Genomic DNA, 27,551 nt, shown 5'->3' with positions numbered 1-27,551 from the left:
GCCGCAAAAGGTTTTTTTCTTTCTTGTGTAATTCAGGCGTAACGTTGTGAGTCAGTGCTGCGTTTCCATGCAGGCGGGATGCTTTTATTCTGAATAAAACTGTGAGCGGAAGTCAGGGTTTTGTATGAGATGAACCTGCGGACAGTGTGTGGATAATACACGGTCGTGCTCTGCGTTGTCTCCTCTGCCGCACACAGAAGTAAGTTACTGACATCTGATGAGATTTAATTAACTGTCTAGTTACTGTCTTCCAGTAGCGTGACGTAGTTTACGTAGCAGAACCCCCCTTGTGCTGTCGTGCAGACTAGTTGAGCCGTAAGCTAGCTAACTGTGGCTGTCACATTCAAAACCTATTTGCCTTTATACAGAACCTTTATACCAAGTCATGCTAATATTATATGTAGTAATGTCTCTAAACTGTTCCTTTCCCTTAGTGTTTTCATACAAAACGTATGCGTTTGTAAATGTTGACGAAGTAGCTAATGCTAACTTACGTCAGAAGGCCAAGATTAACAGTTTCACAAGTGAAGTTAGTTAAAAGACCATAAGTAATAGTTCTGATTAAATAAAAAAATATACACAGAATTTTTTTAAATGTAAAAGTTGTCTAAATATAGCCATACTAGAACTTGATTTAACTATTAACCTGCGTTAATAATAGGTCTTAAATTGGCAAAATTCTGATTTTAAATCAGGAACCATCTGGTCAAAGAATATGTAAACAAGACTACACATCTGACCAGACATTCAGTTCCAGCTTTTGGTACTTGACAGTTTTGATATTTGGTACTATGGACACATTTTGGACACAGTTGGAACCACTAAAAAAATACAGAGGTTCAATACCCAGCATTAGTCATTATTGATTCATTTCCAAACACATTCAATATCACTGTTTCATATTGTCACGTTAGACGCATGTCTTCAAAGTACAGCACTGGTGCTGGTTGCTCTAGGTGTGTTACATCACACAGTAACGTCAGGATCAAAAATTGACTTTGCACTTTGCAGCAGAGCTTTAGCCTGCACTTGAACTAACAAGCCAATGTAGTCATTCAGGATGTGAAGGCCCTTTTTATCAGTTCATCTCTCACACAGATAACGCCTCAAGGAAATGAATTGTAGTGGGTCACATTTTTCTGCATTGTTATTCAGTTTGTGTTAATTTTCAACAGGCACAGCTTGTCGAACATTCGGCTGCACATTTCCCTGTTTAAAGTTTTATCAGATTGCTAAAGAGATTTAATTATGTAAGGTTTGTAAAACATGGGCCAAGAGTTCACTAACCCTCAGCCCTGCCAACCCACATGGACTGCAACCTTAAAGGCTAATCCATTTTCACATTAACCACATGGAAAATACCTCAGACTGTAGACTAGGCCTTGGAATGAACCCTCTTTATGCTCTGTAAAGAGCAAGGGTTCACTACATCCCTATTTGATTCATTTGGTCTACATGTGCATTTAGCATGTTTGAAAGGTAGAAGAAAAAGCATAAATTAAGATTAAAGAGAATAGTTGTTCAATTTCATCCCTGCTTCTCTGTTATTTATTGTATGGGGTTTAAAAACAGGCTTATATTTCTATTTCTTTTAGATTTGTACTGACACATAGAGGAGGATGTCTGCAATGGTGAAAAATCCTTTTCAGCATATAGTTGAGCCTCTGGACCCCAAGGACCCAAAGCAGCAGTTTTACAATCTTTCCAAACTTGGAGATCCCAGATATGGTAACAGCAATTCTTTACTGAATGCAGATATGAAACCTTTTGTCAGTGTAATTGAATAGTTTATATATGATATATATATATATATATATATATATATATATTCCAGAAAGGTTCACTGTCCATCTGTTCCTCAGACCGTCTGCCATTCTCCATCCGGGTCCTCCTGGAGTCTGCTGTCAGGAACTGTGATGAGTTTCTGGTGAAGCGCTCAGATGTGGAAAGCATCCTCAACTGGAAGCAGACCCAGACTCAAACTGTGGAGGTACCATTCAGACCAGCCCGTGTCATCCTCCAGGACTTCACGTACGTGGACGCTATTCGTTTTCATTAGAATGTCAGTGAGTTGCTCCGTAAGTCTGAGAAAATAACCCTGATGATGCCATACTGATATCATCAGGTAATACTACAAATTTATAACAGAAAGCCTGCGTTACAAACTGGGAATTTGGAGTATGACATGGTCGTTTATCAGGCAGATAAAATTATTAGGCAAAAATGTTGTTTCATTTATTGTTATCGAGATAAATGTGACAGTTAATTGTGATATTGATTTCAGGTGTTATCATTCAGCCCTTTTTCTAGATACCGTACATTGTCCTTAGTTAGTGATAAAGTCTAAATGATGATGATGGTGACTGGTCTCACTCTGACGTGTCTGTAAACTCTCCTTGCAGTGGTGTCCCTGCTGTGGTGGACTTTGCTGCCATGCGTGATGCAGTGATGGAACTAGGCGGTGACCCAGAGAAGATTAATCCCGTTTGCCCTGCTGACCTCGTCATCGATCATTCCATCCAAGTGGACTTTAACAGGAAGTAAGACCAGGTTCATCAAACTCTTTCCACTGTGGCATCACGAGTTCATAGATACTGTATTGTTCTCCATATAGATACAATATGATCATCATCTCAGTTTGCTGAGGCTTTACCAACTGTGTAATACAATGTATCTCTTTCTCTACAATTTAAACACACTGGCTCTTTTTCCTTCAGGTCTGATAGCCTTCAGAAAAACCAGGACTTGGAGTTTGACCGCAACAGAGAGAGATTTCAGTTCTTAAAGGTATGAAGTTTTAACAAACCCAGTGTGAGGTCTTCATGTCTGATATATATAAGTAACTATGAGGAGATTTTTTCTGTCCTTCCCAGTGGGGCTCTAAAGCCTTCAGGAACATGCGAATCATTCCTCCTGGTTCAGGGATCGTTCACCAGGTCAACCTAGAGTACTTAGCTCGAGTGGTGTTTAACTATGATGGGTACTTCTACCCCGATAGCCTGGTGGGCACAGACTCCCACACCACCATGATCGATGGACTGGGAGTGCTGGGCTGGGGTAAGATAATGTCTCGTCTATTTATTATATTCAGCTGTGGGTTATACGTGTAGGTGGAGATTGTAAATAGTGATCACTGAGGAAGAGGTTTCCAGGAAAGAACAAGTAGAAGTCATGCCATCTTAAAACCCAGCATGTCCTGTGTTTACATACATAGAGGCTATTTAGCGAGCAGACATTGGTATCTACTGTACAAAGAATATATAAGCCACTGTTTTCAATAGAAGTCCACATTTTAAAAACCCAGCAGGTCATTTGACAACACCACTACTGTGAGGACATTTCTAAAATCCTTAAAGGAATAGTTAATCATTTTTGGAAATGTGCGTATTTGCTTTCTTTTTGAGAGTGAGATGAGAAGATTGATATCTATCTCACACCTGTCCGTGAAGTACAGAGCTGCAGTCAGGATGTGGTAAATCTAGCTTAGCATAAAGACTGGAAGCAGGGGGATACGGCTAGCCTGGCTCTGCCCAGAGTTCAAAAATACACCTACCAACACCTCTAAAGCTCACTGATTAACATGTTTCTCGTTTAAGAAATGTAAAAATGGGAGTTACATGCCAGCCAGCTAGCTAATAGACATGAGATTGATATCAATCTTCTCGTCTCACTCTCGGAAAGAAAGCTAATTATTTCCCAAAATGTTGAACTAGCCCTTCGTATTCTTCCAGTACAAAAAATATTCCTCCCAGTAGTATGTATCCCATTGTGGGTATTGTTGCAAGTCATTGAGCAGGACTGTATTTTGGCAATATTGGATTTGTACATGATGTTTGCATCAATGTTATGAAGTACCTTGATCTGTCAGCTATTTAATTTGCTGGATTAGCCAGAAACAGGCATTCCTGTCTGCTTATTTTATTCATTAACAGTTTCTCATTTGGCTTTCCAGAAAACATGCTATAAAACAATAATTAATTATATTGCTATGGATATAGCAATATAATTACATATACAGTGATTGAGAAGTTTATCTGTGTCGGTCACTCTTACTGTGTACAGTAAAATTAAGTTTTAACCAGTTTCACAAGATGCAGCTTTATTCCTTTACCACCAGTATAAAGGTGGGAAAGGGAAACCAGAGCTCTTTACTTGTCTGTTCAAAAGACAAAGTAACCAAGGCAGCAAGTTTTGGACCATTATGTTTTTCAAGATTTACTCTGCTTTCATTTATTCTGCTTTCATTTAAACCCTTACTTGAATTGATCATGATTATTGATTATGAAGTTCTAAATAAGATTTGTCATAAAACCTTCAGGTGTTGGTGGAATTGAAGCGGAGGCTGTTATGCTGGGTCAACCAATAAGCATGGTACTGCCTGAAGTGGTGGGATATAAGCTGTGCGGGATCCCAGACAAGCTCATTACCTCCACTGACATTGTCCTCACTGTTACTAAGGTAATTAGAATCAGTTCTACATGCTTAAACCATTTACCAATATAATATTCAAAGTAAAATAATATGAAATAAGAGAATGTTTGATCCTGTTGGAGTAAGCTCTCTGGCAGCATTTCCAAGATGTCCACTTGAGTTATATTTAGCCTTGCTGACATCACAATCTGGCATTGTCCCTTTCCCCTTGTTCTATCAGCACCTCCGTCAGGTGGGTGTTGTGGGGAAGTTTGTGGAGTTTTTTGGCCCAGGTGTTGCTCAGCTGTCCATCGCTGACCGAGCCACCATTGCCAACATGTGCCCAGAGTACGGAGCCACAGCAGCTTTCTTCCCTGTGGACGACGTCAGCATTCAATACCTCAAGCAGACCGGTGAGTGCCAAGCTGTAGAGTATGGAAATAATGATGCGTGGAGGCTTTACTGACATGTCCCCAGCTACTGATATACGTATTAACCTCTGATTGTTTCCTCCAGTACCATTAATGTACACAAGATTTGATTATCTACCGTTTTGGGATTTTTAAAACCAGCTTGCACTTCCTAACTTCGTAACTGCAGTACTGCTACACAGTCAATTTGCATTGTTCAATAACTGACTTGAGATTTGGACTTATTTAATTTATTTAGTATTTATTTATGACACCTCTCTGATTTATCACAAGAAATTCTATTCAAGGTTTGTCTCCATGTTTTTTGTTTTGTTTTTGTTTTTTTGTATTCAGGACGAGAAGCCGAAAAGCTGGCCTACATTACAAAGTACCTGAAGGCAGTGGCCATGTTCAGAGACTACACCAATGTCTCTCAGGATCCAGATTTCACTCAGGTCAGTCTCCACATCATTTAGAAGTTTTAGCAGTTTTAGATTGTTCAGCCTATAAAAGAAAAGCTTGAACGGTTGATTAACAGTTGCTTTTTAAAAGGTAAAATGGTGTATGTATTTGTGTCAAAATCTCAAATCTCAAAATCTCTCTCTCTCTCTCTCTCTCTCTCAGGTTGTAGAGCTGGATCTGACTACAGTGGTTCCATGCTGCAGTGGTCCCAAAAGACCTCAGGACAGAATTTCTGTGTCCGACATGAAAAAAGACTTTGAAACCTGCCTGGGAGCAAAGGTAGGTACCAGTACTTCTCATGTTTACCATGCATCAATTTATGAAGAATCAAGGATTCAAAGGTGTATTTGTCACAGATGCAAACAATATGTGTAGTGAGATGCAATGTGACATGCTCTTAAGGCTGTGCTAAAAGACTAGTGTGAAAAATAAGGATATAAAGGCTCAAGTGCAAAAATAAACATCACATGAATTAAGACAGGAAACCTACGACTGAGGTGGCAAATACAATTTTCTAACCACTTGTCAGAAGGGCTGGGTATCAAATCTCTGACTGAAATGTGTCTGAAGCACATGAAGTATAGAAAACAAAAAAGCTAGCATCAGATGTCTGTTCAGAACTATAAGTAAGCTTGCTTACTTAAATCAAAATATTGCCAATTTTAGACTTTTTTATTTATATGGGTGCTTTCTAATTAGACAACATTTAATATTTGACTTTGAACTATTCAAACTTCTCTTGTTCTTTGTTGCTTCTTTTGTAAAATGAAAAACAAGTGTTTTGTCATGTTTATTTCTCAAAGTAAGATATCGTAAAAAAGCATTGTTTTGGTATCGTTACAAAAACTCAAGTATTGTATTAGCTAGCATCAAAACAATTCAAACAATACCCAGGCCTTTTGCTTTAACTTGTGCCCATGACTCAGGTGCTGTTACTTTCACTTGGTTGAACAAAACAACTCATTTCATTTTGTTTTGTGACATTTTTAGCAAGGGTTCAAGGGTTTCCAAGTGGCCCCCGAGCGTCACAGCACCGCGGTCCCCTTCCAGTTTAATGGAAAAGAGTATACGTTAAGCCATGGCTCAGTGGTCATCGCGGCTATCACCAGCTGCACCAACACCAGCAACCCATCTGTCATGCTTGGAGCAGGTGGGTGTGCAGTACTTCTCTTAATGAGATTTCTGGAATATCATGGGATTTTGAGAGGTGTATCCTAGTCAGGGTGGAGACTGAGGGAAATGTTACCGTCACTTTTCTCCTGACAGTTATTTGACACAATTATTAAAGATAAATGCTCTTCTTCCAGGACTCCTTGCAAAGAAGGCAATAGAGTGTGGCTTGAGTGTGAAGCCGCACATAAAGACCAGCCTGTCGCCTGGCAGTGGAGTGGTCACCTACTACCTAAAGGCGAGTGGTGTTATGGACTACCTCTCTCAGCTGGGGTAAGCTGCTCAAATTCAGTCAGTTGTCTTTATGTATGGATGATCTCGAACACGTTCGTTCAGAAGACAAAGACACATTATGTGTTGAGTGTGAAAGTTCATTCTTTTCTTTGGAAAACAGTCGTTTGAAACACACAAACACTTAAGTCGAGGTCCACTTACTAGCTTATTTCCTTATCTTTCAACTTAAGTCTTTCTCAGCAGATGGAGTTTGCTCTGTTGTCATGGATATAGCTGATTAATACATAGATTACTGTTGGGATTCAGGTAGGGCAGGTTTGGTTATTAGCAGAAATATCAAAGATATTTATGAATATTAATACAATTATTAATAGTATCAAAATTATTATTATGGATTAATAATTACGGGGCACCAATAACCAAACGTGAAAAACAGTCTCAAAGGTGGCTGTCCACCTAAAAATGCTGATATTTAGAGAACTATCTTGCATTAATTATAGTGGACAGTGAAGGGTGAATCCGAGCACCGACTGACGCAACCAGCTGTTATTAAATGCACTGTACTTATAGAGCGCCTTTCTAACTACTCAAAGCGCTTCAACTACATATCACATTCACCCACATTCATACACCCATGGCATCAAAGTAACTAATCATTCACACACATTCACACACAAACTTGGTCCAATTTGGAGCAATTTGGGGTTCAGTGTCTTGCTGGTGTCTTACAACACGTACACACAATAACCACAGGCAACGGCTCCTTAAAAGATACAATAGCGTTTATTTAACCTTAGCAGTGATTAACAATCAGTAATCAACAAACACTACCGTCTAGTCTAAACACAATAAGCATACAACAATCAGCAAGCATATAAGGTGTGTGTGTGTGTGTGATTGTGTCTGCCTCCCGAACCCAAACTGGGACCTGATTCCACAGGAGAGGAGCTTGATAACTGAAGGCTCTGGCTCCCATTCTACTTTTGGAGACTCTAGGAACCACAAGTAACCCTGCATCCTGGGAGCGCAGTGTTCTAGTCGGATAATATGGTATTAGGAGATCTTTAAGATACGATGGTGCCAGACCATTAAGAGCTTTGTAGGTGAGGAGAAGGATTTTAAATTCTATTCTGGATTTCTGGACTAAACTTGATTTAAAAACTCTGAGAATTCAGATAAAAACTCAGAACAAGGACCAGGAGCGCGGTACACTATAACAAATGGAATTGGCTGTCGTGTTTTCCAGGTTGGGTGTGAAAGACTAAGAACAAGGCTTTCGAATGAGTTATAATTTAGTTTAGGTTTAGGGTTGATTAATAGGCTTGAGTCGAAGATGACTGCAACTCCCCCTCCTCGGCCGGTGCCTCGAGGAATATGAGTATTAATATGACTGGGCGGAGTGGATTCATTTAGGCTAACATATTCTTCATGACCCAGCCAAGTTTCAGTAAGACAAAATATGTCAATATGATACTCTGATATTAAATCGTTCACTAGTACAGCTTTAGATGACAGAGATCTGATGTTTAAGAGTCCACACTTAATTCTCCTATTTTGTTGTGCTATTTCAGCATTTTTGTTTAGGTTTTATGTACAGCTCCTCTTCTGTTAACTTTAGGTTTTATTAATTTAAGTGGTCGGGGGGCAGACACCGTCACTAAGGAGTTTTGGGTGGGTAAGCGTGCAGGACTGCAACTCTGCCTCCTGGTCTGAACTCTGAGTTGTCATGGTTTTGGTCCACTTATAAACTCGGCCAGATTTCTGGATATGAGAGCTGCTCCATCCAAAGTGGGATGAATGCCGTCTCTCCTAATCAGACCAGGTCTTCCCCAAAAAGTCCGCCAATTATCTACAAAGCCCACATCGTTTGCTGGACGCCACCTCGACAGCCAGCCAAACATTAGACACACCGAGCAAGAGAGAGCAGGGGAGTGAGAGGAGAGAGAGAAGCCATTGCTAGCTGCTAAGCTAAAGAACGGTAGCTAGCAAAAATAAATAGCATGTAAACTGTGGGATTAGTGAGAAAGTTGTTAAAAGAAGGAGAGAGCTATGAGTGTTTGAGCAGAACTAGTGTACATTTATATTTATAGCAGATAGTTAGTCACTATAATGAAGAATCGAACAAAATTAACTATGATGACCTAGAGCAGCAGAAATACGCTACTAGTAAAACACAAACACCGGTGACCAGAAATGACGCAGTACGCTTACCACAGCACGTCCCGTCCCAGAGATGTTCCACCACTGAGGACCTCCACACACTGTTGCTCGTCCAGCAAGTTAAGACTCTCCTAAGAAAATAAAAGTTGACATGATGTTCCTTCCTGTCGTAATGGGGGTTACAGTGGAAAAAGTGCAGTGTGTATCGCTAGGCTTTATAGACGTGATGTCGTCACATCTGTGCGCCGAGATTTCATGCGCTGTATTGCGCGTCTGGTGTTTAGATTCAACTGTGATCTCGCGTTGGCTTCCACCGGGATCTCACGTCAGTCTTACACCTAGGTGTGAGTTAACGGCTGTGGGGACTTGGCACCGTTCTACTGTCTGTCCTTTGTTTCTCAGTCGAGCCTCTTAGTGAAGGCTTCTGCTTTTCCAGGTAGGCGTGTCTTTGTCTCACACGTGACGAGGCGAGGCCCCACATTACATTTGTTTACACTTTTTACAATAATACGTACTTATATACAACCACCTGTTATCATGTGACAAAAGTTCCATACTGGATGACAACTGAGTCATCTCCATGACAACTGAGCAAACTCCATCAGCTGAGGACGACTGAGAGCCCTGGGAAAAGCTAGTTGTTTTTTTTTTTTTTGGCATAGTACAATAAGCTCTGCAGACAATAGCTTACTGAATATATATCGGTGTTGCCATACATGTCGGCCAATAAGTAACATTAAGTTGCAATGCAGAAATACCAAAGATATGACACCAGTAAATTTTTCAGCAGTAAAATGTTCCACTCAGTTTATATGTTGGTTTGATGTCCAAATTTAAAGGATCAGAAATGTTTGTTATGTATTTATGATTTTTAAAATCTCAACATCTAAATTAGAGTCAGCCTCACAAATCACATATTGCTTTAATTAAACAAATAATTAACATAACTGCACAGTAATGGGTGGACAATATTCATTAAAATCTTCCATCACTGTTTAAGTACATTTATATCACAATATAGCAATACATATATCATGATATATAAAATATTCTGGAAATTCACTTGAGATATGGTTTATAAATAAAACAACTAGATGGGAATGTCTGTTTTGTGTAATCCAGTGAATTAAATACCTGACAAATGTAGGTGCTTCATCACATTGATGCAAAAAATCCTGGAAATCCAATATTACCATAATGCAGTCCTGCTCAGTGATTTACAGCAGTGGCTGAATACACATGGAGATATTAAAGGGATAGCTATCACAGTAGAAACGTTAGAGTAGTGACGGGGGAAGGAAGCTTTCTGAAGCCACTGAATCACTTTGAAGAAACTGTGCTGAAAATAGCTATAGCTCATCATTGATGCAGTGAAAATGGTGGTATTTGCTGGCCTTTCCTTGGTATTGCATTTATATGCAACTATTAAATCAAAGACCATGATGAGAGTCAGACTTTGAGTGGTCTCACTGCTATATATGGTTGCTTTTTTTTTTAGTAACCTTATATTTTCAGTATTTCAGATACTATGCAGTTATACATCAGTTTAATAATGAAAATGTGACATAAGAGAATGTTTAAAAGCTTTATTATAGTAGTTATTATAGTTTCTGTGCTTTATCTGATACTTTAAAATTACAGTAGCTCAAGCTTAAACATATAAGAATTAATTATAATGCAACATACACATTAATGCAGCAGTAATATTAATCCAGAAACATCATACATAATATTAAAACACCACCAGGGACCATTTTACTGCACAATGAGTACTTTTGTTATAATACTATTTTTTACCTTAGTAAGGTTTAGAATGCAGAACTTTTACTCGTAGTAGTATTTTCACAGTGGGGTTGGTATTAGTACTTTTGCTTAAGTAATGGACGTGAACACTTCTTCCACCTCTGGATAGCACACCCACAGCCTGACTGCGCCTGTGTGCTACCAGCTGAGCTGTCCCCTTTTAAAGAAGGTGGCCTTGTGGGTAACCTTTGTGTGTAACAGAGTTTAGCGGGTTTGTGTGTTGTGAAAGTGAGCCTTAGCTGTGGAGTGTGTAGCTGAGCTCAGGTTGCAGTGTGGTTACTGAAAGAAAATAAATAGAACATAAATAAAAACACAGAAAATAAATAAAAAGTCCCTGTTTATGTAATGTTACTACGGCGTCTTCTGCTCTTGGCAGCAGAGTTGTTCCAGACCGTGAACAGCTAGCTAGTTAGCAGCTTCGAATCAGGCTAAAGTCAATTAAAATAGCCTAAAACTGAAGGGCTCCCAAATGTGTTTCAGAGCTGCGGCGCTGGAACCGCGGGTACGAGCGATCGGATGATTGATCACGTTTTCTCTTGTGATATTTTTCCGCCACAGGGAAAAAAAATCACAATGACTAGTAGCTGCTAACTAGCTAACGGCAACACCTTTTCACGCTCTGACCCTGAGCTCTGCTGCGAAGAGCATAAGCTGCCATAGTAACGTTACATAAACAGGGACTTTCTATTTATTTTCTGTGCTAGCAAACACAACACAGCCTTTCACTAACGATTGTCCTGAGCCTGAGCTTGTCTACACATTTTATGGCTGACTAAAGTACTGACACGACCCCTTAGCTGTGACCAGCGGAAACATTAACAACTCATACAGTATATGATGATCTTGCAGCTGCACATTAATTGATATTCGCACAGCCCTACAACAAATATTACAATGTTATTTATTTTGAGGTGCACATTTTGCTGTTTGCTGTCCCTATTTTTTATGTTAAAAAGTGGTTGCCACTGACGGCAACAAAAGGCCAAGAATTGGTTGACAATTTCTCAAAATGGTTGCCAATGACAACCTGGCAACCGTTACTGTCAAGCCCTGGTCATATTGCCCAAGTCCAGTACACAAAGAAGTGGTATTTTTTACTTGTGCCATTTTTTCTGCCCCACATGGCACAATCAACTGGAGTTAGTATGAAGCTCTTTGATAATTGATAATGATAATTTGCAACCTTGTAAACAATCATTTTGTCTTTCTTGTTAGCTTTGAGGTTGTTGGCTACGGTTGCATGACCTGTATAGGCAACAGTGGGCCGCTCCCAGAGGCGGTGGTGGAGGCCATAACTCAGGTACCAAGAGGCTGTTTCCACATCCCTGCTGTATCATTTCATGACTTCAAGCACTCATTAGCTCTTTTTCTTCCTGGTTTATCTTTGGTGGTAGCAGGAATATTGTAGGCACTAAACCTACTTTGTCTCTCTTTATTTTTGTTTGCTTGTACTTTCTCTTGATCTGAAGTATTTTTCCTCTCGCATGTTACAAGCTATGTAGATAAACAGTAATACAACTCAAAATATAAATACAGAGTATTTTCTATCATACTCTTATCATTTGAGGTGTTTACATTTATTTGTGTTTCAGGGAGATCTGGTTGCTGCAGGCGTCCTATCAGGAAACAGAAACTTTGAAGGGAGAGTCCATCCCAACACCAGAGCAAACTACCTGGCTTCTCCACCACTCGTCATTGCCTATGCAATAGCCGGCACAGTGAGGATAGACTTTGAGAAAGAGCCCATTGGTGAGTAGTTATATTTTGAGAGTAACCCAAAGTAGTAAACTTCCATTTATTACTTGTCACACATTGAATAAAACAATACTAGTCATTATGTCAACAGTTAAGCACATAATATGCTGGTTGAAGTTTAATCGCAAAATCTGGTTCAAGGCTCAACCCAGTGGATAAAGCGAGAAGGCATTCATTTTGAGATGTTTGTGCACAATAATGGCTGTACTAAGGCACGTCAGCAAGGAAAAAAATAAATATGCTAAGTTTAAAAGCAGGTTGGTGAAAATGTGGCCAATGACAAGATCGTGATTCGCTCTCATTTTTTTGTGTCACACTGAGCAGGATCAGATTTTGTGCAGGAGAATTGATCTGGAAATTATAGCCTACAGCTTTAAACAGGAACTCCACCTAAAAAGTAGTATAACAAAACACAATGTACAGTTAGTCCTATTACCCTGGTTTGTTTGGTCATGTCTTGTTTGTCTTGTCTGTTTAATGTCTTTATTCTTTATAAATATGCTTATATAAAGAATGATGTGTGTGTATTGTGTAATTCTATATAAATCAAAATAAAAAGAAGTATAAAGCCTGTAGTGCGTGCAGAGGGAGCTGTGTGAAGTCTGATAAATGTCCTCAAGTGATGTCACTTGAGTCAGCATCGGTTGGGGCTGAAGACTACAAGTTTGAAAATGAAACAAATCTGTTGGTGTGGAGTTAGACAGAAGTGAGCTCACCAGACCTCTGTAGCCCGCTGCTCATCTCTGCTGCAGGCTACATTAGCTGCTACTAGCGTAACACACCCTGCATAGAGGAATATTTGGCGCCCCGCAAACAGGTTCTAGCCAGCGGCAAAGGAAAATCACCAGTGCCAAAATGTTGAAGAATGGAGAATTGAGAATAAAAATAGCAATTAAAATCCTCTCCGAATGTATTTTTAATAGCAATTTATCAAACAACTGTTGAACATGCAGAACATAAACTTAAATACGACGACTTTGACTTCCAGCAGTCGCCTTCCCTCTCATCCACAGCTGCTATATTTTACACATGTACAGTATTGTTCAAAATAATAGCAGTACAATGTGACTAACCAGAATAATCAAGGTTTTTAGTATATTTTTTATTGCTACGTGGCAAACAAGTTACCAGTAGGTTCAGTAGATTCTCAGAAAACAAACAAGACCCAGCATTCATGATATGCACGCTCTTAAGGCTGTGCAATTGGGGTATTAGTTGAAAGGGGTGTGTTCAAAAAAATACCAGTGTCTACCTTTGACTGTACAAACTCAAAACTATTTTGTACAAAAAAATTTTTTCTGGGATTTAGCAATCCTGTGAATCACTAAACTAATATTTAGTTGTATGACCACAGTTTTTAAAACTGCTTGACATCTGTGTGGCATGGAGTCAACCAACTTGTGGCACCTCTCAGCTGTTATTCCACTCCATGATTCTTTAACAACATTCCACAATTCATTCACATTTCTTGGTTTTGCTTCAGAAACAGCATTTTTGATATCACCCCACAAGTTCTCAATTGGATTAAGGTCTGGAGATTGGGCTGGCCACTCCATAACATTAATTTTGTTGGTTTGGAACCAAGACTTTGCCCGTTTACTAGTGTGTTTTGGGTCATTGTCTTGTTGAAACAACCATTTCAAGGGCATGTCCTCTTCAGCATAGGGCAACATGACCTCTTCAAGTATTTTAACATATGCAAACTGATCCATGATCCCTGGTATGCGATAAATAGGCCCAACACCATAGTAGGAGAAACATGCCCATATCATGATGCTTGCACCTCCATGCTTCACTGTCTTCACTGTGTACTGTGGCTTGAATTCAGAGTTTGGGGGTCGTCTCACAAACTGCCTGTGGCCCTTGGACCCAAAAAGAACTATTTTGCTCTCATCAGTCCACAAAATGTTCCTCCATTTCTCTTTAGGCCAGTTGATGTGTTCTTTGGCAAATTGTAACCTCTTCTGCACATGCCTTTTTTTTTAACAGAGGGACTTTTGCGGGGATTCTTGAAAATAGATTAGCTTCACACAGACGTCTTCTAACTGTCACAGTACTTACAGGTAACTCCAGACTGTCTTTGATCATCCTGGAGGTGATCATTGGCTGAGCCTTTGCCATTCTGGTTATTCTTCTATCCATTTTGATGGTTGTCTTCCGTTTTCTTCCACGTCTCTCTGGTTTTGCTCTCCATTTTAAGGCATTGGAGATCATTTTAGCTGAACAGCCTATCATTTTTGCACCTCTTTATAGGTTTTCCCCTCTCCAATCAACTTTTTAATCAAAGTACGCTGTTCTTCTGAACAATGTCTTGAACGACCCATTTTCCTCAGCTTTCAAATGCATGTTCAACAAGTGTTGGCTTCATCCTTAAATAGGGGCCACCTGATTCACACCTGTTTCTTCACAAAATTGATGACCTCAGTGATTGAATGCCACACTGCTATTTTTTTGAACACACCCCTTTCAACTAATTCAACTAATACCCCAATTGCACAGCCTTAAGAGCGTGCATATCATGAATGCTGGGTCTCATTTGTTTTCTGAGAATCTACTGAACCTACTGGTAACTTGTTTGCCACGTAGCAATAAAAAATATACTAAAAACCTTGATTATTCTGGTTAGTCACATTGTACTGCTATTATTTTGAACAATACTGTAGCTGCCGCTGGATAAGCCAGCTAAGCTGCAGCTGTTTGACCGAGGGCCGGGCGGAGCTACACACACACACACACACGCGCGCGCAGAGTAGAGGCGGACAGGATGAAGCGTGGCTTCGGCTGCATTCACACAAAATCCGGCAATGTGGCTCCTTCCCGCACAGTTGTGCGGAGGTATGTGGCGGTCCTCAGTGGTGGAAGAAGTAGTCGGATCTTTTAGTAGCAGTAGCAAAGAAGTAAAAGTAGCAATACCACAGTGTAAAAATACTCTGTTACAAGTAAAAGTCCTGCATTCAAAATCTTAAGTAAAAGTATGAAAGTAGATTAACATCAAAATATACTTAAAATACTCATTATGCAGAATTGCCCATTTCAGAATTATATATATTATATCACTGGATTAGTGATGCATTAATGTGTACGTATCACCAATGTTGTAGCTGGTAAAGACAAGGCTAATTTCAACTAATTTTACTTTATATACTGCTGGGTAGCTTAATCCATAATCTGAATATGGAAAGTAACTAGCTAGTAACTAATGTAGTGGAGTAAAATGTACAATATTGGCTTCCAAAATGTAGTGGAGTAGAAGTATAAAGTAGCATAAAATGGAAATACTCAGTAAAGTACAAATACCTCACAAATGTGCTTGAGTAAATGTACATGTTACATTCCACCACTGCAAATGCTACTCATTCTGCCTTTAAGACTAACTAATTCAATCCGATGAATCACTTTATTCGAATTGAGGATTTTGTTCAAGGATTGAATTTATTTTTTGAGGACATCAGAAAATACGACCACATTCTAAGCTTCATTCGAAAATCTCAATAGAAGCTTTAAATGTAAAAAAAAAAAAAAGAAAAAAAAATGAAATGCGGTACAGCCCTACTTTTTGTTTTTCAAATGGTCAGAAATAACAGGAAAATGAAAATGCATAGATTTCTGTCAAATAAGGAAAAAAAGACTCATTGTCTTTACTGTACGCAGACCGATCGTGGTTACTGTCGTGCGTAGTCCCCCAACAAGCCAGTATAGACCCTGCATACCTGAATCTCTCCGACCAAACTGTCGCCAGTCGGGTTGCATTGTGGGTAATGTAGGCGCTGATTTATGACAAGGAGGAAGAATGCATGGAATATAAAAAACACCCACGCTTTCTTAAATTAATTATTAAATAATACCTTATATAAGGTGCTCCACTGCAACTATAAATAACTAAACAATATATAAAGCTCCATTGCTTCACATTGTGTCAAACAAATAACAAAATATATAGAGTGAAGAATAGAAATGAGGAAATCTGCTTTTCTGACTTTCCCTGCTTCTACATCTCTGCTTGCTCTCAATCTCAGCTGTTGCTTCTGCCCTAGCTGGCTCTCCCACAGCAGCATGTTGGCTGCTGCCCTCCTCCTCCGCTACATCTCTCTCTTCATTAGCTACAGCTATCCCTTCCTGGCCCTCTCTTGCTGCTTCATAGTGACGGCCAAAGCAGTTCTTTTCAGCGTAGCCTACTGAATCATTAGAATCAGTTCATTAAAAAGATTTGTTCTCTCCGACTGCGTAGTCTCACTCACTGAACTGAAACATGGCCAGACGATCACTTCCGCTCGCTAACTAGCAAAGTGAACACGGTCGTTCGTGACGTTGGATAAAGATACCGTTTGCAAACTGAAATAGCAGCCTATGCTTATGCATATGTGCTAATATCTGGATTGCAGTCCAAGACCAATGTTGTTGAATCATTGCAGCCAAATGTTAGCAACCTCAATCAGCTGTGCATTTGCTGTCTTGAACACACCCCGTTCCTCCTGCAAACGAATGACTTGAACACTCGTGGGATTTGTTGGGTCTCTGTAAATAATATTATAAAGAGTACAGTCTAGACCTGCTCTATAGGAAAAGTGCAATGAGATAACTTCTGTTATGAACTGGCGCTATATAAATAAAATTGAATTGAACACTCACAGACGGGTCTGTTGTCAATGTGTTTGGGGGGGCTGAGCGAATCACTGTGCGCAGCACTACAATGAAATCAGATTTGACCGATTTTAAATAGTAAAAAAAAAAAGACAGACAGAAAATCAACATGTAGTGGTTAGTGTTGATATTGTGACGCACCTCCACAAATAAATCAATGTATGGGAAATACTGCATGTGGTTGCAGTGCAGTCCTAATGTCAGTTCAAGCACAAGGACTGGACGTTTCAATCCCTTCATTAAGCATGTTTTCTAGGGTCATAACATGGAAATGATAGGGTGGGTTTTGTTGGATGGCAGACGCTTCACAGGGGTCATCAGGTGGGCACCCCCCTTCATAGATAAGCTCACTACATCTCGACCGCGCATCCTGCTGTCCCAGGTGCACCCCCTCCTCGCTTGGCCATCAGAATGTTCTCTCTAGGCCCAGCTCTTCTCCACCTTTCTCCACCACTAATACACACCTTTGCTACAGAGTTGTTGCTTTGTGCCATTTGACCCTGTGCCAAGACCCCCTCGTCCATACTGCACCTTCCCAACAATGTCAGCATGCTTTAGTGCAGCTTTGGCCTGCTGAACTGCCTCACCTGGACACCACTTCCTTCCTGCTGCTGCAATAGTTGGTGCAGTTGCCTGGATAACCTTGTCCCTGGACTCGAGTCATCTCAAGTCTCGCCTTAGTGCACTTGAATTCTTCAATCAGCCCTGAGAGAGGCAGTTCCAGGGCTCCTTTGTTATGCAAGTAGATGTTGCTTAGAGATCTTGGCAGTCCCAGCCACTTTTTAATGAAGGCGCTGACTGTCCTCTCCAGTTTTTCAGCTTGAGTGATGGGGACCTCTCATACAGTCAATGGCCACAACAACCGAGGGAGCAATCCGAACTGTAGACACCAGAGTTTGAGGTTTCCTGGCAGCAAGGTTTTGTCGATGGTCTCAAGGCCCTCAGTGGTTTCTTCTCTCAGCTGCTTGACTTGGTTTGTGTCAGTGAGATTTGCATCGTACCAGGCCCCCAAGCTCTTCACTGGCACTTACAATAGGAATTGGTTTACCATCTACACTGAATTTTGGTCTACCAGCCTTCCCTATAGAACTATAGACTATAGAAATGCACCTACACTTGCTTAGCTTGATCTTCATATGGGTCAATACATCAAGATTTATCATCTGAAGTGGCTGTCTTGACTCTTGATGTTTTGTCACATGTGTTATGTCATCAGGTTACACCTGGGCCACACAGCCCGCATGAGCAGCGTGGCTGCAGGGGTGCCTCATCTAGAGATTCGGCGTTTCGCCTATTTTTTCCCGTATGACCGTGTGGTTCTCAGCAAAAATAGACAGTGAAAATTATCTGTTGATAGTCATATTGACATCATACCAGCAACATTACACCTTTCACTACAGTTTCTGTCAATATCTGAAAACATAACATGTTTCAAATTAAAAGCCCTGCAGCAGTTCAGCGAGGTAGCCATCACGCACAGGTAGAGGTAGGCGGTGTAGCCCAGGAGTTAGCCTTTGTGTTGGAAATAACATTTAATTTGAACTTTTTATGTGTGATTTAAATCTTTTGTTTTCATATTTGTCAGCTTCACAGCCAGAACAACTTTTGAGCTTGAAGCATTTAACAAAGGTAGTTTTCACATTCATATTAATTTCATTTCAAGTTTCACAAGTCCTCTGTCTCCTATGTAGCCATTAACTCTGAAGGCAGAAAGATTTTCCTGAGGGATATCTGGCCCACACGGGAGGAGATCCAAGCTGTGGAGAGAACATTTGTCATCCCATCAATGTTCAAAGAAGTCTACGAGAAGATTGAGGTAGTGTAACCTTTAGTCTGTTGGCAAGAAAACTGGGAAGCAAGCATTTCAGCAGTGTAATGTAGATGTGTGACTGACATGAATCTTTTTGGATCTTACTGTGTTGTATTGTTGCAGAAAGTGAATGCACGTTGGAACTCTCTGGTTGCTCCCTCTGACAAGCTGTATACCTGGGACCCCAAATCAACCTACATCAAGTCACCACCGTTCTTCAAGGGTTTGGTAAATATACAAATCAATCTTCCCAAACTTATGCAACTACTACAATTACTACCACTGCTAACATATGCAAGTCCAAGGCTGCCATTATTAAAATTAAATAATTTAATCTGATTAATGTGCTCATGAGGAATGAGAGCATTCAATTTTTCCTGTTTTAATTTTCATGTTTGGAAATGGGGAACTACCGACCAAATAGATTTGAAATCGAAAACTCCATTGACAAATATTTATCAGTGTATTTCAAAACAAAACACTGCTATAAAAAATATATTTTCACTACATTTTTAGAAAATGTTCATTTTTAAATTAACCCCTTTCTGCAGTGGACCAGAAGTGTGGGAATCAGGAAATGCAAAATTTTAGTTGGTTCACCGTAAAAAACAATAAATTAAGTGCGATTTTATAATTTTTTTTATAAATAATTGTAAATTCAATACTTTATTGATCCCTGAGGGGAAACTCTTTGTTACAGCTGCTCACTATCACATCACACAGGAGATGAAGTACTAATAGAATAGAAATAGACATAATAATAAATAAGTCTGCAAGCAAATCGAAATATGATGTACTATAATACACCTAATCAAAATAAGTACAAGTGGGTATGAAGTATAAAGCTATGTAAGTGTACAGTACAATGTAATAGTATAAGTAAGAGTAGTGCAATCATGTGTACTGTCAAGTTGAGTGTAGCAGATTTAACCAGCTTATTAGGCGGTGGATATTGCACAGCAGTAATATAGTTTAATAAATAGCAACAAACATGGAATAATTAAACTGAGAACAAAAGTATATTGCACAGGAGTAAGAGAATATTGAGAATATTGCACAATATTTCAAGTATTGCAGTGATGTTAATGATTCAATGTCCAGTTGAGTAATATCAGTGCCAGACACTTAGAGGGAGGAGTTAAAGAGTCTGATGGCCACAGGCAGGAATGACTTCCTGTGGCGCTCTGTGGTGCATTTTGGGGGAATGAGTCTTTCGCTGAAGGTGCTCCTTTGTTTGACCAGCACGTCACAGAGCGGGTGGGAGACACTGTCCAAGATGGCGTGTAGTTTGGCCAGCATCCTCCTCTCTGACACCACCGCCAGATAGTCCAGCTCTAACACCACAATGTCACCGGCCTTCCGGATCAGTTTGTTGAGCCTGTTAGCGTCCGCTACCCTCAGCCTGCTGCCCCAGCATGCAACAGCATACAGGACAGCACTGGCCACCACAGACTCATAAAACATCTTCAGCATTGTCCGGCAGATGTTGAAGGACCTCAGCCTCCTCAGAAAATAGAGGCGGCTCTGGCCCTTCCTGTAAACAGCCTGAGTGTTCTTAGCCCAGTCCAGTTTATTGTCCATGTGTACTCCCAGGTACTTGTAATCCTCATCAATGTCCACACTGACCCCCTGGATGGAAACCGGGGTCACTGGTGCCTTCGCCCTTTGTAGGTCCACAACCAGCTCCTTTGACTTTGTCGCATTGAGCTGCAGATGGTTCTGCTCACACCATGAGGCAAAGTTCCCCACCGCAGCCCTGTACTCAGTCTCATCACCACCGCTGATACATCCCACCACAGCAGAGTCATCAGAAAACTTCTGAAGGTGGCAGGACTCTGTGTGGTAGCTGAAGTCTGTGGACAGTCCCCTGGGGGGCCCCAGTGTTGCTGACCACGCTGCCTGACACACAGTGCTGCAGGCGCACGTGCTGTGGTCTGCCAGTCCGGTAGTTGAAAACTAAGGGGGACAGAGCTTGTGCTTTTATCATTATTATTATTATTATTATTATTATTATTATTATAGTCCACAATCCAGGACACGAGGGGGGCATCCACCTGCATCGCTGCCAGCTTCTCACCCAGCAGGGCTGGCCGGATGGTGTTGAAAACACTGGAGATGTCAAAAAACATGATCCTCACCGTGCATGCTGGCTTATCCAGGTGGGTGTAGATGCGGTTCAACAGGAAGATGATGGCGTCCTCAACTCCCAGCCGGGGATGGTAGGCGAACTGAAGGGGGTCTGACCATGGGCCACAGCTGTTCTAGCACCAGTCTCTCCAGGGCCTTCATTATGTGGGAGGTCAATAGTCCTTGGAGCCACTGGGACGCGGCGTCTTCGGCACAGGAACAAGGCAAGATGTCTTCCACAGAACAGGGACCCTTTGAAGACTCAGACTCAGGTTGAAGACATGTTGAAGGACTCCACATAGCTGGGGGGCACAGGCTTTTAGCACCCCGGGGGAGCCTTGTTTGAGAGGCGTTTCATCAGCTGTCCTCTCACCTGGTCAGCAGTCATGCACATAGCAGAGGTTACAGGCAGGAGAGGGGGGGGTCATCAGTCTGGAGAGGGCCGTTAGCCTGAGAGCCAGTTGAGGGGGGAGTAGGACTCTCCCAGGAAGATGGTGGAGGGGGGGAGCAGTGGACTCAGAGGAGTCTGAGGGCAGACAGCAGCTGAGTTAGAGGAGGATGAGCAGGAGCCGGTGTGTCGAATCTGTTAAAGAACAGATTACGTTACGTTCCTGTCCAAGCTGCCTTCAACTCCTCTGCTGCCAGTCGGTCTGAAGCCAGTGATGGTCTTCATGCCGCTCCAGACCTCTCATGCTGTTCTGCTGGAGTCTCCAGCTTCCTCCTGTACTTCTTTTTGGCCTCCCTGATCTTCACCTTCAGGTCAGCCTGGATTGCCCTAATAGTACAAGTATTAAGCATTAAATGGTCATAAATCAGTCGGAAATAGGCCAAAGCAGCTGCTGCAGAAAGGGTGAACAGACTTTCTGTGGGCTAACTACTTGAAAATAAAATAGAAAACTTGACTTTTAAATATGGAGAATTGTGTCCTGATTTGTTGTTTTTATTATAATTTTTCTCCCAGGTCTTTTACTAGGAGGGCTACTTCTCTTTATTACTTTTATTTAATACTAATATTTCTGCTACTACTCGTACCCAGCTGATTTTTCAAACAGTATTGTACCAACATTTTGGTGAGACACTAATATTATTATTATTTTTTGGCCATAGCGTTACTGTATCTCTTATCATGTTGTCTTTATTCAGACCATGAAGCTGCAGCCGCCCAAGTCCATAAATGACGCCTACGTGCTGCTGAACTTGGGAGACTCGGTTACCACAGACCACATTTCTCCTGCAGGGAACATCGCCAGGAACAGCTCTGCAGCACGCTACCTGACCAACAAAGGGTGAGCCACCTCACCACTTTCAACTGTAAAGAAGTGTTAACAGCAGTCTTTTATGCAGGTTTTCTCTCTTGGTTCAGTTTTAAAATTGAGTCTTGTGAGCTTTAAATAGAGTGGAACTATAAGGCAACAACCAGTCATTCTTGAAACTATGAAACGGATATAAACACAACCTAAGAGACAAATCAGACCTCTGTCATAAGATCAATACACATTGATTTAGATTAAAACACTGATTTCAGTAAGTTTAATAATAATGGTTATTGATAATCCACTGGACAAGAAATGTTGGCATCTACTTTGTCATATTCCTTTATCTCCTGCCTGCCTGACATCACAGTTGTGACGTGGTGTGTCAACAAAAGCGGTGAAAAATATATTCATTCATCTAACTAATACAATCAGTCCTCCTCAGAAAACAAGAGAAAGACCTGGGCTGAATGTAACTGGAATGAGCCGTTATCAAAATCTATATCAGATTGACCAGAAAAGCTTTCTGTTTCACAATTGTTGTGTTTTGATAGTTTGACCCCTCGTGACTACAACTCATACGGCTCACGCCGAGGTAACGATGCTGTCATGGCCAGAGGAACGTTTGCCAACATCCGCCTCTTTAACAAGTTCCTCAACAAGCAGGCGCCACAAACCATTCACCTGCCAACTGGAGAAACGGTCAGCATACAACACCTCTCTATAACTTTGTAACAATTATCGTGCAGATGCTGTGCTGTAGGACAGATGCAATTCTTTGATCTCAGCAAAATGCTTTGTTTGTAATGCAAATTGTCTTTGTCTCAGCAAGTAGGGAAACTTATACATGATGCCCCTGCTTAAGCTTCAAGCAAAGACCTCAGTGTTGCCTCACATCATGAAGGCTAGATGGACTGTTAGACATGGGCTAACTCTTGCATATTTCACCCTTTTTGTCCAGCTGGATGTGTTTGATGCTGCAGAGAGATACCAGCAGTCCGGTGTCCCTCTGCTGGTTCTAGCAGGGAAGGAGTACGGCTCAGGCAGCTCCAGAGACTGGGCAGCAAAGGGCCCCTTTCTACTGGTGAGGATCACTTCTTAGTAACCAGGAAAAGAAAATATATTTTCATATTTTGTAAATGATAGTAAGCTAGACTCAGAGTGATGGGTTTTGTTTTTTGACAAACACCCCCCCCTTTGTTTCTCTGCAAACACTCGTTCGCCGGCCGTTAAGACCTATCGCGTCATCTGATCGGCTCTTCTGATCGGCCTTAATAGAGACCACCGATCAAGCTTTTTAGAACCAATATCAGCTAATTAAAAAAACAAACAAACGTTTATGAGCATTCAAGGGCACTTTTGCTCCCAGCTCGGTTCATTTCTGACCCGCACTCTCTCTTTCCCCCCGTCTGTTGTAGAGAATATCGATATATTATTGAGAATTATTATATTTTGATGGAGCGTTTCTATTTTAACCGGCGCAGCTTTTCTAGGCTTTACGGCGCTGGTTTAGTCAGGAAACTCAGAGACCAATTGCATGCGTTGTAATTCATCTCACGTGATGTTACTCAGCCAATCAAATCTGTGCATTCCGATGAGCACACACACACACACAGGGACACATACGAGTCGGAGAAATAATTTCACATAGCGTGCTCTAAAAAGAGAAGAGCTTTTTATTTCAACCCCCCTCAAATCACCTACTGGGTATGATCATGAAACAGATATTAAACTGTAATCTATGTCATTTTAAAAATACAGTCTTAAATGTAGGTGAACCCTGCAAAAATCCTGATAATAAGTGAAAATCAAGGGACCTTTGGAAATTAAAGTAAATATAGTTGTCATTGCGTGACTTAAAGCTGGAGTGCGGTTTACATATAAATGAACGTCTGTTACAGTCGAGCCCTTGTTGCCGGACGAGTTCACGCAATGCTGATTAAGCCCGTCGCTGCCAGGTAAATCTCTGTATTTCGCAGTATACCGGAGTTTTTAAATCTGGTGTTTGTGGGGACATTCCCGCGCTGCGTTTTACGTCAACCAGCTATGATTGGTTTGCCAGAGCTGAAGGGGGGAGCAACCGTAGCGACGGAGTAGGCTACAGCTACCGGGAGTATGATGGAGCCTCTACGTCATAAGCAGTGTTTCTGTAATTACTCTCACTGCCAGAAGGGGGAGACAAAAGTTCTGCACTGCAGGTTTAAGTATAGAACTTCAGTCATGTGATGAGTTGTTTTCACGAGTTGAGATGCAGCTGAAATGAGCTCTGGATAAAGTGAGTGTTTTGAAGGATGAAGAATGAACTTTTTGTTTTTGTTTTTAGGGTATTAAGGCAGTTGTAGCAGAGAGCTATGAGCGGATCCACCGCAGTAACCTGGTTGGGATGGGAGTGATTCCTCTGGAGTATCTTCCAGGAGACACTGCTGACAGCCTGGGACTGACCGGCCGAGAGCGCTACACCATCATCATCCCTGAGCAGCTCACACCCAGGATGATAGTGGACGTGAAGGTTTGTTAAGGACGGTTTCTTGTGGAACGGGGACATCGTTCTACTGTTGAGGTAATGTGATGCTTGATGTTTCTCTCTGCCCTCACAGCTCGACACAGGGAAAACATTCCAAGTGCGGATGAGGTTCGACACCGACGTGGAGCTGGCGTATTTCCACCACGGAGGCATCCTCAACTACATGATCCGCAAGATGTCCGAAAACTAACATGCCAAGTACAGCACAGCTCCAGTCCAACATGACATCACCGTAGTGAGTTCATGTAACGGTTGACAGAAGAATACCATCCAAAAAGAATCCAGTCATTGTCCATGTTTGGTTTAAAGAGCCACTTACAGCGAGCTGGTTTACAGCCAGAAAACACAACATATCAAAATATTCTCATTTTTGAGAAAGCTGCTACTTCTTTTAATTTTATAGCAGACCTGGAGTGAATATATATTAGATGTGAATATTTAGTTAAGATATGCAAGGTAAGATGATGCTCGATTTAAAGATAAAACGTCCGGTCGACCCGATGTCCTCCAGTATTTAATTTTCCTATGATGAACACATTCCTACCTGCTCTCTGTGGGGGTCTATGGTTAAAGGTTTTGTGTCAGGGTTTCAGAGACAGCAGTACTTTTTGAGCGATAAAGATGAACAAGGCAAAGGATTATTCCAGTTTACTACAACTTGGGTCTTATTTTTGTATTTTCTGCCTTTATTTTATCAGTTATGATAGCCTTTAATTGCTAATAACTAGAACTGGATTTAAAAACGTGTGCCTTTATGGTACCAACCGATAAGATTTGATACGATAGTACCAAGTATCGATACTTAAGAAGGTAATCCTGTCAGCCCCAAGTAAGGATTCCCCCAAAACTTGTTTGTGAATGCAGACTGTTTCTAAATGAGTAAAAACTTGTATTTTTAAGGCAAGTTCTTCTGTCAGTACTGAGGAAACAAGGTAGTGAGATTAGCAGAGCAGACGCTCTGACAGAAGAGAAAATGAAACCATCCAAAGTGTGGTTACATTTTACGAGTCAATGACGGCAGTGCTTATTGACAGAAGTGCAAGTTACAGTATTCCACTGATCAACAGGTGGCAGCAATGTGCCAACAAAGGCAGGGAAGAAGAAGCTAGTAGACACTGATGTAAACAATGCATTGGTTTCAAACTTTTAAGAAATATCTGCTTTGCAAATGTTTTATGAGGAAGGAAATGCATTGGACACGTGTGTTAGGCCTCAACGATTCACACAATGTGGCTTGGTGAGAAACACTGTTTACAAGAAAACTCCACAGGGCACCTTTAACCCCTGGTCCCATCTTCATCCACAGCTGGTCTGTTTGACGCAGCCATGCAGAGCTCATGAAGCTGGTGAAGAGTTCTGAACAAGCTAAAAACAAAACCTAACTGGATGAAGCGGTTTAAAGATTTGATTAATTCTTGAAGACTTTGAAGCTGAGACCAAGCAGACCCCCTTCCTTCTAGTGGTACCTTCCAGGCACTGACTCTCTTCACATTTATGTTCATTCTGCTCTTATTTTTCTTTTCCTTGCACATTAATCATAAACAGATAAAGCACTGGACTGATAAGAGTAGTGTCATTAAAGTCCTAACAATGCCCATCCCTAGTTAGAAATAACAAAAAGACCCATGTTGTAATAAACCAGAATCGTTCTTTAATAACCAGGACCATGTTGAGATTCAAAGTTCAGTCTTGACCTTGAACTTTATGTACATGCCAGCATGGACGGCAAGTCCTTTAAGTGCTCAGGAAAAAAAATGGAAAATTGGACATGTCATCAGCTATAAATCATAAAGGAAGAAATGTGACTAGACTGTGAGAGTAGAATACTGTTCAATGGTTACCTTACATCGCACATGGCAGCGTGACAGCATTATTCCCATTTCGACCCACTTCAGTTGTTTTCATTAGATCCACCTCTGTGGTGGCCTTTTCAGGTTGTCAGTTTTATTCACAACCAAATTAATTTTAAATTCATGTTCTCTTTTCTGATTACTGTAAAGAAAACCTGCCTGTTTGTTCTTCCAAACTTAATTTTAATGTTATTGACTGCCTTAATAACTATGTGACTGTCGTAATTAAAAAGGTGTTTGTGTCTTCTTGCTCTTTTATGCTGAAGCTCTGATGATTTTGATTCTGAAAACTGACAAAACCATGTTTTTGTTTAACTGTTCCATGTTCACTACACTCTGAAAAATAAAATAAAATGTGATTATTTTTTTTTGGCGGAGGGGGAAATAGTTTTCCTGTCATTAATTTGCTTTGTCATTCTTAAATTTCTGTTTCTATTTTAATTGTATTTATTTGTAGAAGGTAGTAACATAAATGCATATTGTACCAGTCAACTTGAAGCTCATCTGTAATCCCTTGGCAGTGCTCTAAACTATGAGACTATATTGGAATGCTTTTATTTTTTTAATACACTGGAGAATATGAGCCTTAAAATAGTCCCCACATGCTCTTAAAGACCATAAATAGGCGGTTTGTACACTGCTGTCACTGATCCTGGATTACTTTAAAAGACTTTTGGAGAACAAAGTGAGTTTTTAAGCCGCTGTATCTACAGTACACTTCTTCAAACACTTGTAGGAGAAATGAGAGCTTTGTGGATGGCTGAGTTGTCTCTGTACCTTCATACTGTGAGTGGGAACATTTTCTGTCTAGTCTTCATTTTACCAGCTGGACAGTCCACTGAGCTGGAACACAGTACTGGCAGATTTGTACTGAAATGCTGATAATATGACCGGAATTGTTGTATTTCAGTTACACTAAATACAATATACAACTCAAACAAG

General features: G+C 40.8%; 1 protein-coding gene across 1 annotated transcript; it reads left to right on the top strand.

Annotated features, from left to right (window-relative positions):
* Window positions 1–51: 51 nt before the first annotated feature.
* On the top strand, window positions 52–27,551 carry aco1 (aconitase 1, soluble). Its single transcript, XM_044184485.1, has 21 exons — window positions 52–199; window positions 1,596–1,728; window positions 1,863–2,031; window positions 2,403–2,540; window positions 2,718–2,787; window positions 2,874–3,057; window positions 4,319–4,458; window positions 4,652–4,823; window positions 5,175–5,275; window positions 5,445–5,561; window positions 6,273–6,432; window positions 6,590–6,725; window positions 11,865–11,949; window positions 12,242–12,398; window positions 18,737–18,861; window positions 18,979–19,083; window positions 22,126–22,268; window positions 22,790–22,937; window positions 23,197–23,319; window positions 24,559–24,744; window positions 24,833–27,551. The coding sequence occupies exons 2-21, from the start codon at window positions 1,620–1,622 to the stop codon at window positions 24,947–24,949; spliced, it is 2,685 nt and encodes an 894-aa protein (XP_044040420.1). The 5' UTR covers window positions 52–199; window positions 1,596–1,619; the 3' UTR covers window positions 24,950–27,551.

This window comes from Siniperca chuatsi, linkage group LG22, assembly GCF_020085105.1.
Source record: "Siniperca chuatsi isolate FFG_IHB_CAS linkage group LG22, ASM2008510v1, whole genome shotgun sequence".
NCBI classification, from domain to species: Eukaryota; Metazoa; Chordata; class Actinopteri; order Centrarchiformes; family Sinipercidae; genus Siniperca; species Siniperca chuatsi.
Note: the sequence above shows the minus strand (reverse complement) of the source record. Positions and strands in the feature narration are given on the sequence as shown.